The sequence below is a fragment of the Acipenser ruthenus genome, chromosome 2 (assembly GCF_902713425.1).
Source record: "Acipenser ruthenus chromosome 2, fAciRut3.2 maternal haplotype, whole genome shotgun sequence".
Taxonomy (NCBI): domain Eukaryota; kingdom Metazoa; phylum Chordata; class Actinopteri; order Acipenseriformes; family Acipenseridae; genus Acipenser; species Acipenser ruthenus.
In genome coordinates, this window is record NC_081190.1 from 39,888,769 (window position 1) to 39,906,766 (window position 17,998).

The 17,998-nt window shown below is 45.2% G+C and overlaps 1 protein-coding gene across 8 annotated transcripts in view; it reads right to left on the reverse strand.

Moving 5' to 3' along the window:
• The window catches only part of LOC117409499 (FYN-binding protein 1-like), a 105,462-nt gene that overhangs the window by 33,239 nt on the left and 54,225 nt on the right, over window positions 1-17,998 (reverse strand). For all 8 annotated transcript variants that reach the window (XM_058995845.1, XM_058995847.1, XM_058995825.1 and 5 more), the window contains one exon: window positions 2,525-3,539. In XM_058995845.1, coding sequence (XP_058851828.1) covers window positions 2,525-3,515 — 991 coding nt within the window. In that variant the 5' untranslated portion in view covers window positions 3,516-3,539. The remainder of the gene's footprint in view (window positions 1-2,524; window positions 3,540-17,998) is intronic.

Here is a 17,998-nt window from a genome sequence, read left to right on the forward strand (position 1 = left end):
TGAAGCAATTCACAACTGTTCTTCTTTAAATTAAAGTTGGTTTGAACGCTGTAGTTGCTGTAGCTGCTGATCCAGGAGCATTGTCTGATGCGCCTGGAGTACAGAAGGATGTACCGTATGATTGCACGCACCGCTGCCAGGCAGGATCGGCAATACAGCCACCTCTTGGAAAGGCTGGACCACGCTGATCAACAGCACCAAGAGGTGGTTGCATTACACGCCGAATTTCTGCGCACAATAACAAGTGAACTGCAGGTGCCTACCCCAGCTCCCGCTGAGGTGGGCACCCGTTCTGCTGTGTGCAGTCCTGCCGAATCAGCGGTCCGAGAAGTTTGTACAGAGCAATACCCACTCATAACTGCAGCGGCACAGGTGTACGGACATGTATTGGTGACGGCTCCATGTCCACCCATACAAGTTCCACCAGTTGGTCAAACGTAGGTCGGATGACCCGAAATGTTTCAGTCCATTGTTCGTCAGAGAAAGACTCGTGAAGCACAACCTCCTTCCTGCCGATGCACAAACTGAGGTCTGTACATAGGGACGAAGTGGATGAGGGTGTCTACTGGAAAGAAAGCTCTAGATAAAAAAGCAATAGCTGCACGATTCCTTTCCTGCAAACCCATTGCATGGGACTGAAGGAGTTCTTCCCATAAAAGACTTAATCTAGCCAGTGTTTGTCTGCGTCTTCTCCATCCATCCATTTTTGTCGCAACTACGTTGTAAGTGGGCATATGATTTTATATACCCTTATAACTAATTAGCAAATACACACAAATTATGTATTTATTATATTAACAGCGTTTGTGTAAGTTTCCACATTTTTTGCATAATTAATTTTAATATTTCAACAAAGTACCTGTGTTTGAAACCAACACATCATGAGTTGTTTTTAATACATTTGTTCCACATTAACAAATATTTGTGATTATTGAACGCATACTACTTTTGTTTAGCACATTAACAGTTACGCAGTTGGTAAGACTAATATATATGGGTGTGTGAAAGGACATCAGTAGCCTAAGAAGCATAAGAAAAGCAGTAATGGGAATTGGTGAGTGCTGCTGGTTTTTGTACACATGCTACTTCTACCATTTCTAGAACAACTAATTCTAAACAATAATAGTAATAACTATTATTATTTTCTTCTTCTTGGCAGCATGAACCGTTTTAACTGCAAGCCCTTTGCATTCTAGACAGATGGGGGGTAACCTTCTCTTCATCTCTGCCTAGCGCGTAAAGCCTCATGTAAACCCCTGTGCATTATTTGAACGATATCCTTTATCGCGCAACATCTCTTTTCAGCGCGTTTGGTGATATTTAAATAAACCCTCCCATTATTGTATTATTAATGAGGTAGTTTGCATTTGGATGACTAAATTCTCTCTTTAAAATAAACTCTCATTTAAACATGGAAGCAGAACTGTCATGACCATAAAAGCGCAATAGATCTGTTGTCACGCTTTTCAGTTTTTGCTTGTAAACTGCCCCATTTTCTGCTGTAAATTTCATATTTTCCACTGTAAACACGATAAAAAAAAAAACTAAAAAAAACATATGCAGGTTTTTATGCAAACTAAGAGCAAAATCTCTGTTAGCAAAATAAAGTGTATGAGGGCTTGCTATCGATTCACTTATTTGCATTTGGTTAAAGAAAAAAATATGTAATTCATTATTTCTGTTCAGCAGTTCTTCCTTAGTATTCTATAATCCTGTATTTTAAAGTGAAGGAAGTGTATTGATTTCACAACCAGAGCCCCGCAAACAAATTATTTCAAGAAGAAACAGGTTTAAAATGCCAGCATATCACTGCATAATGATTAATAGATGATGTGAAATGTATTCAACTTGCCAACAATTGTTTAGCAAAAAGGAAAACAGCCAACGCTAGAAATCATAGATGATTAAAGTGGAAACACATTGTGGTGAAAAGCATTTCAAAATGTAGTGTTTTACATTTAACAATATACCAGTGTGGAAACAGCCTGCATTAAACATACACAAAAGAAACCACTGTTTTGGAAATGTGCTTTATACTCTATAACTTTGCAAATGAAACTAAAAAGTAATGGCTGTTAAATGGCACCTGTTTTCTGAACAGCCACAGAAGCCACCGTGGTATCTATGGTTAGATTTTTGTAGAACACATGGTATTTGCCTTTGCTTGGTCTAACATATTTGTAGATATATTTAAAAAGACACAGAATTTAGGTGGTTATTAAAAGTGACTATAATATTGTATGCTGTTTTGTGAAATAACAGTAATTCATTTGATAGACCTATTATACAGGCATTTGAGAGTTTCTGTGTTAAGGAAAGGGGGGGGGGTTGATAAATGATACAATTATAACAACTGATTAACAACAATCAATGTTAATCATCATATTAATGCAGTAATTAGACACCAGTACACACATTTACACATACAAAATATAAGACGGTATATTCTGCAGCAAATCCAGTACAGAATAGATACCTAGCTTAAGAAGAAAAAGAGAAAAAAATATATAGCAAAAAGACTTACCAGCACTGGTGAACTCTGCTCCCTTTTTGAATTTCTCCAGGTTAACATTTGGAGGTCTGTTTGGTTTTGCCGGTGGACTCCCCAGTGCAAATATATTAGGCAAAGTATTTCGTTTAGGAGCAGATGGGTCTTTCTTCTCTTCGCTGGTGCTGCCTGTTTTTTCCTGAATGCTGGGTTTTTTCGATATAAACTTAGGACCTGGAGGGGGACCCCCAGAATTCTGGTTTATTTTTGAAAGAAAAGCTTCCCGGGGGTGTATGGGTTTGTTGCTGCTTGTTGATGCTTCTTCCTTTTTGTTGTCAATGACTTTTGAATCACTGCTTTCATTTGTAACAGGACCCCTATTCCTTGAATCCGCTGGTTTAAGGTTAACTCCTGGGAATGCCTTTGGCGTGGATTCTGTCACACTACTATCCTTCGATTGTTCTTGACGGACCTTGAACGAGCCCGGCTTTGGTTTGGGGGCAGAAGGGGGTTTTGGAGGAATGATGCTTTTTGTATTGCTATCATTGTTCTGAGAGTTTTCTGTAACCCACGGTGGCTTGGATCCAGAGGGAGGTTTTGGAAACAACGGTTTTGTCTCTTTTTCTGGCTGGTCCAGGTCGGTTGTCGGCTTAGGTACAAGTGGCTTTGGAAACATGGGTTTCGGTTCATTGTCCTTCTGCACCTCTGAAGGTTTACCATTAAACTGTGATTTAGGAAAAACAACTTTGCCTTCATTTTGAGTATTAATGTTGTTAAATTTATTTATTGCAGACTTAGGCTTTGGAAAATGTTCCTTGAGGTGTTTTTCATCCGGAAGTGACTTTACAGATCCCTTTGGAAACAATGGCTTCGGTTGTATATTTTGAGATGGATTTCCTTGGAGACTGTTCTCTGTCTTTGGAGCTGTTAGTTTTTCAAGAGCTGCTTTTTTGGCATGTAGTGAAGAGACAGGAGGATGGTCTGCTATTTTCGGCTGGCTACCTTCACAATTGAACCTGGCCATCATAGCCTTCACACCTGAGGCGTTGTCCTGTGCATAAAAAGGAAAGAAATTATAAGAAATAAAATTGAGAAGTGGCTATGGGTCTGTGAGATGTGCAGTGACTTCTGGTTTGAAAGTGACAGCGCTGCTGATTGGCAGCTGATATGTGTGTCCCTTCCTGTGACAAAACATGTTGTCTTTCGAGTTCAGTTGTGGTTACACCACTGTTTTGTGTAAATTAGTAATCCACTGCTCATATTTTAACTTGTATTCTATTTTTTGTGCTGCAGTCTCCAATATGTTGTTTCAATTGATAAGTCATCTCAGAGACAAAAGAGGGAGTTCATTGCATTACTCAACTGCTTTTCTCTTGTGATATTTAGCTGAGAACAAATTACCCTTTGAGTTAAAAAAAAACAACAAAAAACTGTGTTAGAACATTACAGCAGAAGACATTTTGGCAGAAAAAAGGCAATTTGGTCAATGAAGTCAATTATTGATTGAGCTTGTTTCCTTCTTTTTTCTTACAGTTCATTTTCAGTATGGTAATAGCTTTTGAATTTGTTACCATATACGTTTATTGCAGCTGTCCAGACTCTAAATACTGCCGGTATTATATTTGATTTTATTACACATGTTAAACACATGGACAGACTTCATGTGTGAGGCAATTACAATGTACTTGACAGAACAGGAGTTGATGACAACTGTAAAGTAAAATGGCTATTTAAATGAAAGCACACAATACTGTAGATAGAGGAGAGTCCATTTTTTCCTGCAGAAGGGCTGAATCACAGTATGATAATACATTATTCCCATATAAACAAAAGTCTCTTTATAAAGAAAGGGAAAAAAAGAAATATAATTATTAGGGTGTTGGGTTTGTAAACAGGTGAACACATGTATGTTAAAGCTTCACTGGTCAAGCTCTCGCAATTTAGTTTACAAACCTAAGGGCCCGATTTAATCTCAATTCTGTGCGCCGCCTCAGCTAGGTGGGATAAATGTTATATTAAAACACAAATTCACAATGCTGTGGAATTGCTTGCTATCAAAACAAAAATTCAAGACACTGCACAAAGGGGAATTTGCATTTCTCTCATTTCAATATTGGAGCGTTCCAACTGGAGGCTATATTTTGATCTTTGGCTATTGTATTTGTGAAGTGCAGCAAAAACAAAGTCATCATTTTTTTGTACTCTTTTTTTTGCACATAAACTGTTTTAAATTATATATATATATATATATATATATATATATATATATATATATATATATATATATACAGTACTGTGCAAAAGTTTTAGGCAGGTGTGAAAAAATGCTGTCAAGTAAGAATGCTTTCAAAAATAGACATGTTAATAGTTTATATTTATCAATTAACAAAATGCAAAGTGAGTGAACTTAAGAAAAATCTACATCAAATCAATATTTGGTGTGACCACCCTTTGCCTTCAAAACAGCATCAATTCTTCTAGGTACACTTGCATAAAGTCAGGGATTTTATAGGCATATAGTCAGGTGCATGATTAAACAATTATACCAAACAGGTGCTAATGATCATCAATTCAATATGTAGGTTGAAACACAATCATTAACTGAAACAGAAACAGCTGTGTAGGAGGAATAAAACTGGGTGAGGAACAGCCAAACTCAGCTAACAAGGTGAGGTTGCTGAAGACAGTTTACTGTCAAAAGTCATACACCATGGCAAGACTGAGCACTGCAACAAGACACAAGGTAGTTATACTGCATCAGCAAGGTCTCTCCCAGGCAGAAATTTCAAGGAAACGGGCAACGTTGAGGACCGTAGACACAGTGGTCGGCCAAGGAAACTTACTGCAGCAGATGAAAGACACATCATGCTTACTTCCCTTCGCAATCGGAAGATGTCCAGCAGTGCCATCAGCTCAGAATTGGCAGAAAACAGTGGGACCCTGGTACACCCATCTACTGTCCGGAGAAGTCTGGTCAGAAGTGGCCTTCATGGAAGACTTGCGGCCAAAAAGCCATACCTCCGACGTGGAAACAAGGCCAAGCGACTCAACTATGCACGAAAACACAGGAACTGGGGTGCAGAAAAATGGCAGCAGATGCTCTGGACTGATGAGTCAAAATTTGAAATATTTGGCTGTAGCAGAAGGCAGTTTGTTCGCCAAAGGGCTGGAGAGCAGTACACGAATGAGCGTCTGCAGGCAACAGTGAAGCATGGTGGAGGTTCCTTGCAAGTTTGGGGCTGCATTTCTGCAAATGGAGTTGGGGATTTGGTCAGAATTAATGGTCTCCTCAATGCTGAGAAGTACAGGCAGATACTTATCCATCATGCAATACCATCAGGGAGGCATCTGATTGGCCCCAAATTTATTCTGCAGCATGACAATGACCCCAAACATACGGCGAAAGTCATTAAGAACTATCTTCAGCGTAAAGAAGAACAAGGAGTCCTGGAAGTGATGGTATGGCCCCCACAGAGCCCTGATCTCAACATCATCGAGTCTGTCTGGGATTACATGAAGAGAGAGAAGCAACTGAGGCCGCCTAAATCCACAGAAGAACTGTGGTTAGTTCTCCAAGATGTTTGGGCCAACCTACCTGCCGAGTTCCTTAAAAAACTGTGTGCAAGTGTACCTAGAAGAATTGATGCTGTTTTGAAGGCAAAGGGTGGTCACACCAAATATTGATTTGATGTAGATTTTTCTTCTGTTCACTCACTTTGCATTTTGTTAATTGATAAATATAAACTATTAACATGTCTATTTTTGAAAGCATTCTTACTTGACAGCATGTTTTCACACCTGCCTAAAACTTTTGCACAGTACTGTATATATATACAGACGTGCTCAAATTTGTTGGTACCCTTACAGCTCATTGAAATAATGCTTCATTCCTCCTGAAAAGTGATGAAATTAAAAGCTATTTTATCATGTATACTTGCATGCCTTTGGGATGTCATAGAATAAAGCAAAGAAGCTGTGAAAAGAGATGAATTATTGCTTATTCTACAAAGATATTCTAAAATGGCCTGGACACATTTGTTGGTACCCCTTAGAAAAGATAATAAATAATTGGATTATAGTGATATTTCAAGCTAATTAGTTTCTTTAATTAGTATCACACATGTCTCCAATCTTGTAATCAGTCATTCAGCCTATTTAAATGGAGAAAAGTAGTCACTGTGCTGTTTGGTATCATTGTGTGCACCACACTGAACATGGACCAGAGAAAGCAAAGGAGAGAGTTGTCTGAGGAGATCAGAAAGAAAATAATAGTCAAGCATGGTAAAGGTAAAGGCTACAAGACCATCTCCAAGCAGCTTGATGTTCCTGTGACAACAGTTGCAAATATTATTAAGAAGTTTAAGGTCCATGGAACTGTAGCCAACCTCCCTGGGCGCGGCCGCAAGAGGAAAATCGACCCCAGATTGAACAGAAGGATAGTGCGAATGGTAGAAAAAGAACCAAGGATAACTGCCAAAGAGATACAAGCTGAACTCCAAGGTGAAGGTACGTCAGTTTCTGATCGCACCATCCGTCGCTTTTTGAGCGAAAGTGGGCTCCATGGAAGAAGACCCAGGAGGACTCCACTTGTGAAAGAAAAACATAAAAAAGCCAGACTGGAATTTGCTAAAATGCATATTAACAAGCTACAATCCTTCTGGGACAATGTCCTTTGGACAGATGAGTCAAAACTGGAGCTTTTTGGCAAGTCACATCAGCTCTATGTTCACAGACTTAAAAATGAAGCTTTCAAAGAAAAGGACACCATACCTACAGTAAAACATGGAGGAGGCTCGGTTATGTTTTGGGGCTGCTTTGCTGCGCCTGGCACAGGGTGCCTTGAATCTGTGCAGGGCACAATGAAATCTCAAGACTATCAAGGCATTCTGGAGCGAAACGTACTGCCCAGTGTCAGAAAGCTCTGTCTCAGTTGCAGGTCATGGGTCCTCCAACAGGATAATGACTCAAAACACACAGCTAAAAGCACCCAAGAATGGATAAGAACAAAACATTGGACTATTCTGAAGTGGCCTTCTATGAGTCCTGATCTGAATCCTATCGAACATCTATGGAAAGAGCTGAAACTTGCAGTCTGGAGAAGGCACCCATCAAACCTCAGACAGCTGGAGCTGTTTGCTCAGGGAGAGTGGGCCAAACTACCTGTTAACAGGTGCAGAAGTCTCATTGAGAGCTACAGAAAACGTTTGATTGCAGTGATTGCCTCTAAATGTTGTGCAACAAAATATTAGATTAGAGGTCCCATCATTTTTGTCCATGCCATTTTCATTTGTTTTCTTATTTACAATATTATGTTGAATAAAAAATCAAAAGCAAAGTTCGATTTCTATTAAATATGGAATAAACAATGGTGGATGCCAATTACTTTTGGGATTACATGAAGACATGTATGTATATATATATATACATACATGTCGACAGTCCCTATATAGTCGGGACAGTCCCGATTTCCTAGCAAATGTCCTGTGTCCCGATGCATAGGAAGAAAGTCCCGATATTTACACGTAGAAATTTTTTTATTTATTCTGCACAGTAGTTAGTGAAAACCACATGCTGTGCTCTTCGTGCGGCTGACACATCTGCTGATCACTAACTTACCGGTATACAAAGGTAAGAACGCTTCATTGTGTGTGTGTTTACTGTCATGCTGGTCGTGTGGTGTTGAGTTGAGGGGATACGTCTATTATTATATGATAGAGTGTTTTCTGCGTATGACCCCTCCCATGTGTATGATGCGTATCCCCCCTTCCTCCCAGGGGACGAGCGTCCTGCTGAACAGTTTCCAAATATTGGCAAGTATGCATATATCTTTGTTATTCATCTTTTCTACATTTGTGAGAATACATACTATTACTCTAAAATGTTAAATCAATCTAGTCTATAGCCTGCTCATAACAACAAAAAGGGCTTGTATACTTCTAAATACGTAAATATCTGGGCGTGATGCTTCAAATAATAAATTAGAATTTGGGCATTGAGACCCTTCTTTTATTTCAGTAAAAGCTGGTCTGATTTGTGGAAATGGAAACCAGTTCCCTCCCAAAAGGTAAAACATCCTGCATTATATTTATCCTCCCATTTTGCAGAGTTTTAAATTTCAGGAATTGTTTGCAGGGCCGGCCTTAGTCTGTGTGGGGCCCTGGACTGGGGCTCCAGGGGGTGACAACCGCCCACACTATATATATATATATATATATATATATATATATATATATATATATATATACACACACAGTGCCGTGAAAAAGTATTTGCCCCGTCTGATTTTCTGCATTTTTGCACATTTTTCACATTGTATTTGGTCAGATTTTTTTGTGGGTTGTAGTAGTAATAGAGGGAGTCTGAGAGAAAAAATGACACCAAAGTTTGGTGCTTCTTTCATTTGTTTGGTGTGCAAGGTAATCAAACATGCAATCTTCAGGTGTGAAAAAGTATTTGACCCCCCCCCCCTAGTTAACTCAACCCAATTAAAGGGATAATTAGGGTCAGCTGTTTGAGTACTTTGGTTAACAACCAGGCCTGATTTGGGCCAGCCCTGCCCAATATAAATCTGACTAACTTTGGCCCTCACCATAAGAGTGAAGTTGTCAGCACACAGGTTCTAGAGGCACATCATGCCACGAACAAAATAAATTCCTGAAGAACTCCAGAAAAAAGTTGTTGATGCCTATCAGTCTGGAAAGGGTTACAAAGCCATTTCTAAGGCTCTGGGGCTCAACCGAACCACTGTCAGAGCCATACTGTCCAAATGGAGAAAGTTTGGGACAGTAGTGAATCTTCCCAGGAGTGGCCGTCCTGCCAAAATCTCTCCAAGAGCAAGGCCTAAAATCGTCCAGGAAGTTGCAAAGAACCCTAGAACAACATCCAGGGATCTGCAGGCCTCTCTCGCCTCAGCTAAGGTCAGTGTTCATGACTCCACCGTCAGAAAGACACTGGGCAAAAATGGGATTCATGGCAGAGTAGCAAGGCGGAAACCATTGCTCACTAAGAAGAACATGAATGCTCATCTTAAGTTTGCCAAAAAGCACTTGGATGATCCTCAAGAGTTCTGGAACAATGTTCTATGGACAGATGAGTCAAAAGTGGAACTTTTTGGTCGACATGGGCCCCGAAAACCTGGCGAAAACCAAACACTGCATTCCACAGTAAGAACCTCATACCAACGGTCAAGCATGGTGGTGGTAGTGTAATGGTTTGGGGATGCTTTGCTGCATCAGGACCTGGACGCCTTGCCATCATTGAAGGAACCATAAATTCTGCTCTGTATCAGAGAATTCTACAGGAGAATGTCAGGCCATCCGTCCGTGAGCTGAAGCTGAAGCGCAGCTGGGTCATGCAGCAAGACAATGATCCGAAACACACAAGCAAGTCTACGTCAGAATGGTTGAAGAACAAGAAATTTAAAGTTTTGGAATGGCCTAGTCAAAGTCCAGACCTAAACCCCATTGAGATGTTGTGGCAGGACTTGAAATGAGCAGTTCATGTTTGAAAACCCACAAATGTCACTGAAGCAGTTCTGCATGGAGGAGTGGGCCAAAATTCCTCCACGGCGCTGTGAGAGACTAATCAATAACTACAGGAAGCGTTTGGTTGCAGTTATTGCTGCTAAAGGTGCTGTAACCAGTTATTGAGTCTAAAGGGGCGATTACTTTTTCACACGGGGGCATTGGGTGTTGCATAACTTTCTTTAATAAATGAAATATGTATCAATTTTTTGTGTAATTTGTTCATTCAGGGTCCCTTTTATCTAATATTAGGTTTCGGTTGAAGATCTGATAACATTCAGTGTCAAAAATATGCAAAAATGCAGAAAATCAGACAGCGGGCAAAAACTTTTTCACGGCACTATATATATCCCAATTTTAAAAAAGAAATCCACACATTATATCACTAATATCAATAAAAAGGTAAGCTACTGCTCACCTTCAGTAATCAAGAATGCAAGCCATTCTGCATGTGTGTTATCACTTAAGTGAAATAAAAACTGTTTGCAAACGTTATCCTTTTTATATAAATCTAAAATTATATTTGACCAATCTTCTTATCAAATCCACATGTAACATTTCACATTTAGATACTGCACATTCAGCTGCAGTTTTGTGTGTTCTTTAATTTTTGCTGTGTAAATTACACTAAAACAATATGCCCAACAAAACATCATGACTTTTTTTTTTCTGAATATTCTAGTCAAGAAGCAGCTTTATTTTATACCACACTGCATTTACGAGTGCACTTCCAAACATTTAATTTGTCGCAGATACCTATTCAGACCGTTAGTGTGGTGGTCCGTCTTACTTTAATACACACAATCTCGATTTCATTATCGATTAATAGTAGCCTACAAACTTTAAAAGACGATGTGCAAGACAAACCCTCAAACTGGAAAGCTGCACAATTTTCGTAGGTTCTCAGAATGCACATCCATCTTGGTTTTAGATTTAATCTGCCCGTTAGTTAACATCCATTCAAATTATACCAAAGATCTGTCTCATTGAGTTTTCTTCAGTTTTAAAAAAAAGAACAGCAGCACTTTCCTATTAAAATAATATAATAAAACCTCTCATGTGAATTTAGTATATATTTAATACAAAACCATTTATTTGTTCTTTTAATTACATTTACAATAAAATATACATTACCTTATTAATATCTTGTATCTCATTCAGTCACGTGATTCATTGCAAAAACAAAGGAACAATTTATTTTCTATACAGATGTACTAAACCGATACTCTAGGAGTCTAATTTTTCTACTAGAATGTGTAATAATGGATATATTATGTCTACAAAACATTACTCCCCATGTTCGAGCTGCTTATCTCTGATTAATATTTGATTATCAGAAACATAGGTCACCTATAAATAAATTAGCAAGCAACCACTTAGAGACTAAACTGTGAAATATTTATGTATACAGCTGAGCAGCGGAACAGGATATGCATTGCTGGACAACCAAGTGAGCATTTAGGCTCGCCCGGTGCTGAGGTGATCGGGAAGTCCTGATTTGTTGGGGGGCATGCCCGGGGAGGCTGCGGAGCTCATAAAGTGGCTGTGCCACAGCTTGAGGCTATTGCACGGCCATAGCCACACATACAGTGTACAGTCATTATGTGCTCTCTCCTCTGTAACTTCCTCCTTCCTCTTGTAATGTTCTTTTGCACAAAAGCATATAATATATATATATAAAAAATCAGTGTGTATATATATATATATATATATATATATATATATATATATATATATATATATATATATATATATATATTATATATATAACATTACAAGAATGTGTACTTTTAAGGAGCATATTTTACAAACGAGTATGTATTTTTTAACATGCTTTTTTGGGCTTGCTTTGCTTCCATTGAAATGTACAATTGCAATCATTACCTCATGAAAATGATAATTTTTCGGATTTAGATATATTATTATTATTATTACTTTTTTCAGCTCTCAAACGTTCTCCCGTGAATGTGTTTAGTTAGTTACGCGCCATTCAATTATGTAGCTGGTCTCCCGGGCAATATGACTGGCATTTAATCTAACCATTGAAAACGCGTTAAAGTTGGAAACAGTTCTTTATTGGCTGATCTCTTCAGACCATTGAGGAGGGAGCATGGAGCATGACAGAGGGAGGAGGTTTAGAGGAGGGAGTTTCAGAGGAGGGAGGAGGGAGATTCAGAGGAGGGTGGAGGGAGTTTCAGAGAAGGCAGGAGGGAGTTTCAGAAGTGGGAGGAGGGAGTTTCAGAGGAGGGAGTTACAGAGGAGGGAGCACATAATGACTACTTATTGCCTGATGTACGAAGATGTCCTAATATGGACATCGTACATACAGATGGGTGCTGAGTGAATGCTTGCGCTTGTTGACATCGAGGAGGAAAGCATCTGCTCTGCAGAATTAACTACTACGGAACGATAGGTTGCGGATGCAACCCCGGTTCCCTGAAAGAGAAAATAACCATCAAGGTATGGGACATTGCCGTCAGGCAGTAGGGATTGGCTGAGCTTTATGTCAAAGCTGCCGATAGGCCTCCGCGCAAGCTGCCGTGTAAGCCCGCCCCCCTGGGAGCTTACTATACGCAGCGCGCGGAGAGTCACTTCCTCTTTTGCCCTTCAGGCCGTGAAGGCCTCCAGAGCGACCTCGCGGCTTGATGGTTATTTTCTCTTTCAGGGAACCGGGGTTGCATCCGCAACCTATCGTTCCCTTTCAAGTCGAAAATAACCATCAAGGTATGGGAACAGTGTACCCAAGCCGTCGCGAGGGAGGATTCTCGGCAGTAGGACAGACTTACGTCATAACGCAACTGCGTAGGCAGTACATCTACACATATGCGGAGCTGCGCCTCAGCGTCTATGCTCGCAATGACACCTGTCCCAAGGTGGAATAGTCACACCATATTGTCAACCACTCTAGACGTCCGCAACCTGAGGCGTCATAGAGTGCAACACAGATGCTCCAAATGACGGAGCAGAGGATTCCAGTACATTTAACCTGTAAAACCTCATGAAAGTATGCGGCGTAGCCCAACTGGCTGCCGCGCAAATATCAGACACCGGCACCCCTCGAAAGAGGGCCCAGGATGTCGCCATACCCCTGGTAGAATGCGCCTTCAACTGCCCTGGTGGTGGAAGGCCTGCAGATTCATACGCTAATTTAATAGTATCCACTATCCAGTGGGAAAGGCGCTGTTTAGACAGCGGCTGACCCAAAGATCTAGAACCATGGCATATGAACAACTGTTCTGTCTGCCTCACAGTCTTTGTACGGTCAATATAACACCTCAATGCCCTCACGGGGCAGAGCATGTGTAACCGCTCTTCCTCTGGGGAAGAAAAAGGAGGAGGATGGAACGCCATCAACTCGACTGACTGGTTCATGTGGAACGGGGATATAACCTTTGGTAAAAAGGCCGGATTAGGGCGCATGGAGACCTTAGAACCGTCTCCTGCAAAACGAGTACAAGAAGGATGCACTGAAAGTGCATGTAACTCGCTCACACGTTTTGCTGATACCACAGCCAGCAAAAATGCAGTCTTAATAGATATGAGCTTCATATCCACGCTGTGGAGAGGCTCAAACGGTGCCTTGGCAAGGGCTTCTAGCACCACATCAAGGCTCCACGACGGTAAACTGGTCGTTCTTGGAGGCCGCAAGCGTCTTGCGCCTTTCAGAAACTGAGATGCCAAAAAATGGCAACCAGGTGATAACCCGTCAATGCGTACATGGCAAGCAGAAATAGAGGCCAAATAGCCCTCCTTGGGCTTGGGACAACAGGTCCGCTCGCAGAGGGAGCTCCCTCGGGCGACCGTGCAACAACTGCACTAGACTCGGGAACCATATCCTCCGAGGCCACCGAGGAGCGATCAGGATCACTGTCGCTTGCTCTACCCTGACCTTCTCCAAGAAGGCGGGGAGCATCGAAATCGGTGGAAATGCGTACAGGAGCCCTGGTGGCCATTCGTGAGCCAGTGCATCGACTCCTAGGGGGCTGTCGAGGTCCTTCACCGAGAACCATAGGGGGCAGTGCGTGGTCTCTCGCGAAGCGAAGAGATCTACTTGCGCTGTGCCGAACCAGTCCCAAATGCGCTCTACCACCCGAGGGTGAAGACGCCATTCGCCCGCAAGAGGACCTCCTCTGGACAGGAGATCCGCTGCGTAATTGACTCTGCCCGGCAGATGAACTGCACGCAGAGAGGCTAAACGCGGTTGAGCCCAGAGCAACAGCCGCGTTACCATCCGGTGAAGACCGGGGGACCGCAATCCGCCCTGGCGATTGATATACGCCACTACTGTGGTGTTGTCTGACCGCACTAACACGTGCTTGTCTAGAAGCACTGGCAAGAAGTGCCGAAGGGCGAGGTCCACTGCTCTGAGTTCCAGAGCGTTGATGTGGGCTGACCTCCAGGGTCCTGACCACACTCCACGGGTCCCTGTCCCGTTCCAGACTGCTCCCCAACCTTGGTTGGAAGCGTCGGTTGTGATAACTTCCCTTCGGAAGATGGGACCCAAGCGCACGCCCTGGCGGATGTTCGACTGAACTTTCCACCAGCGTAATGCTTCCCAGCAGGTTCGGGATACCCTCAACCTGCGGTGCTTGTCTCTCCGCGGGTGCAACGCGAAGGCATTGAACCAGGCCTGCAGAGGTCTCTGGTGTAGTAAGCCCAAAGGAAGGGCTTGCGAGGCGACAGCCATCAACCCCAGCATGCGCTGACAGAGCTCCATGCTGACTGTTTCTCTCAACCTGAATAGGGAGAGACACCGCTCTAATGAGGCAACTCTTTGTGTCGATAGGGTTGCTTCCATGGACACTGAGTCCAGATGCAGACCCAAAAACTCGGTCTGTTGGCTGGGCACGAGGCGGCTCTTGTCTGGATTGACCTTCAGACCTAGCCGCTGAAGATGGTCTGTAACCATCACTGTGTGCTGTGCCAGCTGCTCCTTTGACTGCGCGCAGACGAGCCAGTCGTCCAGATAGTTCAGCAGTCGAACGCCTTGAACCCGCAAGGGGGCTAAAATGGCGTCCATACACTTCGAAAAGGTTCGAGGAGCTAGAGACAGGCCGAATGGCAGGACACAAAACTCGTAGACCCTGCTCTGAAATGTGAAACGTAGGTACTTCCTGTGACCCGGACAGATGGGAACGTGAAAGTATGCATCTGTGAGGTCTACGGTGGTAAACCAGTCGCCCTGCCGGACAGACTGGACAATGTGCCTGTGCGTAAGCATCTTGAACGACAACACCCGTAGGTATTTGTTCAGTACACGCAGGTCTGGGAAGTATTTGGAGTAGAACCCCTGTTCGGTCAGAGCAGGGTCTACTAGTTGAATGGCACGCTTCTTGAGCAATGCCTGTATTTCTGCATTTAGAGCTGAGGACTGAACCGAGTCCTTCACTGCAGTTACCACCACTCTCCTGAAGGGGGGGGGGTTTAACCGGAATTGAAGGGTGTACCCGGTGAGTATAGTTTTGAGTATAGTTTAGATGTCGTTGGTGCATTGTTGCCAGAACAGGAGCTGTGGAACAGTGTAGGGGTGGGTTAATGGCTGCCGGGGTTTCTCAGGGCTGCTTAGGCTGCGCTCGCTCACGAGGGGCCTGACCAGAGCCACGAGGGCGTGGTCTGCTACCTCCTCTGGGGCGCCACCCTCCGCGCTGCGGTCTTGCAAACGCGGGTTGGCTGCGTGCTGCAACCCCCAAAGGGGGCGGTTTTACTGCCCTGTGGGTGCGCTTGCTGCTGCGGCGGTGCCCTGCGCCATTGGCGCTCCTGCGGCTGCCTTGGCTGGAAAGGCTTCCTTGGCCACATCTTAGCCAACTGCTGCGACGCCTCACGCGCCTTGACGGAGCGTTGCAGCATCTCCTCCACCGCTGGGCCAAACGTGTGCCCCGGGGATATAGGAGCATCTAGCAACGGGGCCTTATCAGGCTCCTGTACCCTGGCTTGTGAGAGCCATAGCTGCCTCCTTGCCACTACAAGGGAAGCAATGCTCCTGCCCTGTGCTCGCGCATTCAGCTGAGCCAGCTTGACCAAAAGCTGTGCAACTGCACCCAGCTCGGTTCTAAGTCCGACGGATGGGGACTCAGGCAGGTCGCGAATCAGCGCCGCCTGGTAGACTGTCAGGAGCCTGGCCACGTAAGACAGTCTAACTGCCTCTGTAGCCGCGGCATAACCCTTTTTTAGGTGGGCCTCCGTAATCCTACACTGCCTGTTAGGGCAGGAAGGGTCCTTAGCCAGCCCCGATAGTGTCGGCGTCTTTACTAGCGCGGCGAACGCGGCGCCCACTGGCGGAAACAACGCTAGCCCAGCTTCGCTCGCCCCGTGCATGGTGAAGGCCGAAGCCTTGCGAGAAGTCGCAGGGGCGGAGGCCGGTGCTCCCCAGGTGGACTGCACCTCCTTAATAAAATCCGGGAATGCCGGGAGCATCCTGGACTGAAGGGGCGGAGCCGATGGCAACTCAAATAGAGAGCGTCGTGTTGGCTCTGATGCAGGCCAGTCCACGCCTAGGTGACGGGCTGCCCTCTCCACCACTGACCAGATAGGGTCATTAGTATCCAGCACTTCAGGGTCATCCTGCCCAGAGTGCTGGGATGCCACCTCAGGCTCTGTATCTTCGAAGAGCGGGTCTGCGTCAGATGCGTCCCTTGAGACAGCATCGGCGTCCCACTCTACTTCCTGGGGCACTGGTGGAGGAACCATCGGCTGACTAGCGCTGGGTCCGGTTACCATCTCTGGGGCCCGAGGTGCCACATTCGCTAGGGTCATGAGGAGGGATTGTTGTCCCATCATGAGCTCCATAAACTGCGACATCTTGGAGGTGAGCTCAGCCACCCCAGATGTGTCCTGATGTCGTCTACCCCTTCGAGGGGAGCGAGAGTGCCTTCTCCGGCGAGGCGATCGAGATCTGGATCGAGACTCCCGACGGGGGCGAGCCCCGCGAGAGGAGGGGCTGCGGGAACGTTCCCGAGCACGTCTAATTGGAGACCTCTGACCAGCTGTAAGCTGGGAAGATGGGCTCAGAGGCTGAGACGTCGCCGGCAGCGACACGATAGATGATGGTGGGGCCGAGACGGTGTGGGACGAGCCCGAGGATGGGGAACGACCTCCAACCGCCTTCCTAGCTCTCTGGCGCAGGGTGCGTGTTTGAAACCCCGCACATAGCTGGCAGTATGCCCTGTCTGCCAGGGCAGATGCCGCATGGTCCGGCCCTAAGCATGCGACGCAGTCCTCGTGAGGGTCGCTGGCAGGCAACTTGGCCTGACAGGTCACGCAACGGTGGAACCCAGACATTGTAGAACGCCGAAGCGTCTAGTATTGACGTCAATCACGAAGAGACGTTAAAAGCCGAGGTGCGCGCGTCGAACGCAGAAGCGCCGGGCACCAAGCGTCAAGCACCTGAAGTGCGTGCGTCGAGCGCCGCCACGTCGAGCGCCGAGGTGTCGAGGGTGCGTGCGTCGAGCACCGAGCGCCGAAGCGTCGAGCACCGAGGTGCGTGCGTCGACGTCAAGGGTGCGCGCGTTGAGGCGTCGAAACGTCGAGCGCCGAAGCGTCGAGCACCGAGCGTCGAGCGTCGAGCGCCGAAGCATCGAGCGTCAAGCGTCGAGCGTCGAGGCGCGTGCGTCGAGCGTCGAGGGTGCGTGCGTCGAGGCGCCAAGCGCCGAGCACCGAGCGTCGAGCGCCGAAGCGTCGAGCGTCGAGCACCGAGCGTCGAGCGCCGAGGTGCGTCGAGGGTGCGTGCGCCGAGCGTCGAGCGCCGAAGCGTCGAGCACCGAGCGTCGAGCGTCGAGCGCCGAAGCATCGAGCGTCAAGCGTCGAGCGTCGAGGCGCGTGCGTCGAGCGTCGAGGGTGCGTGCGTCGAGGCGCCAAGCGCCGAGCACCGAGCGTCGAGCGCCGAAGCGTCGAGCACCGAGCGTCGAGCGCCGAGGTGCGTCGAGGGTGCGTGCGCCGAGCGTCAGCGCCAAGCATCGAGCGTCGAGCGCCGAGGCGCGTGCGTCGAGCG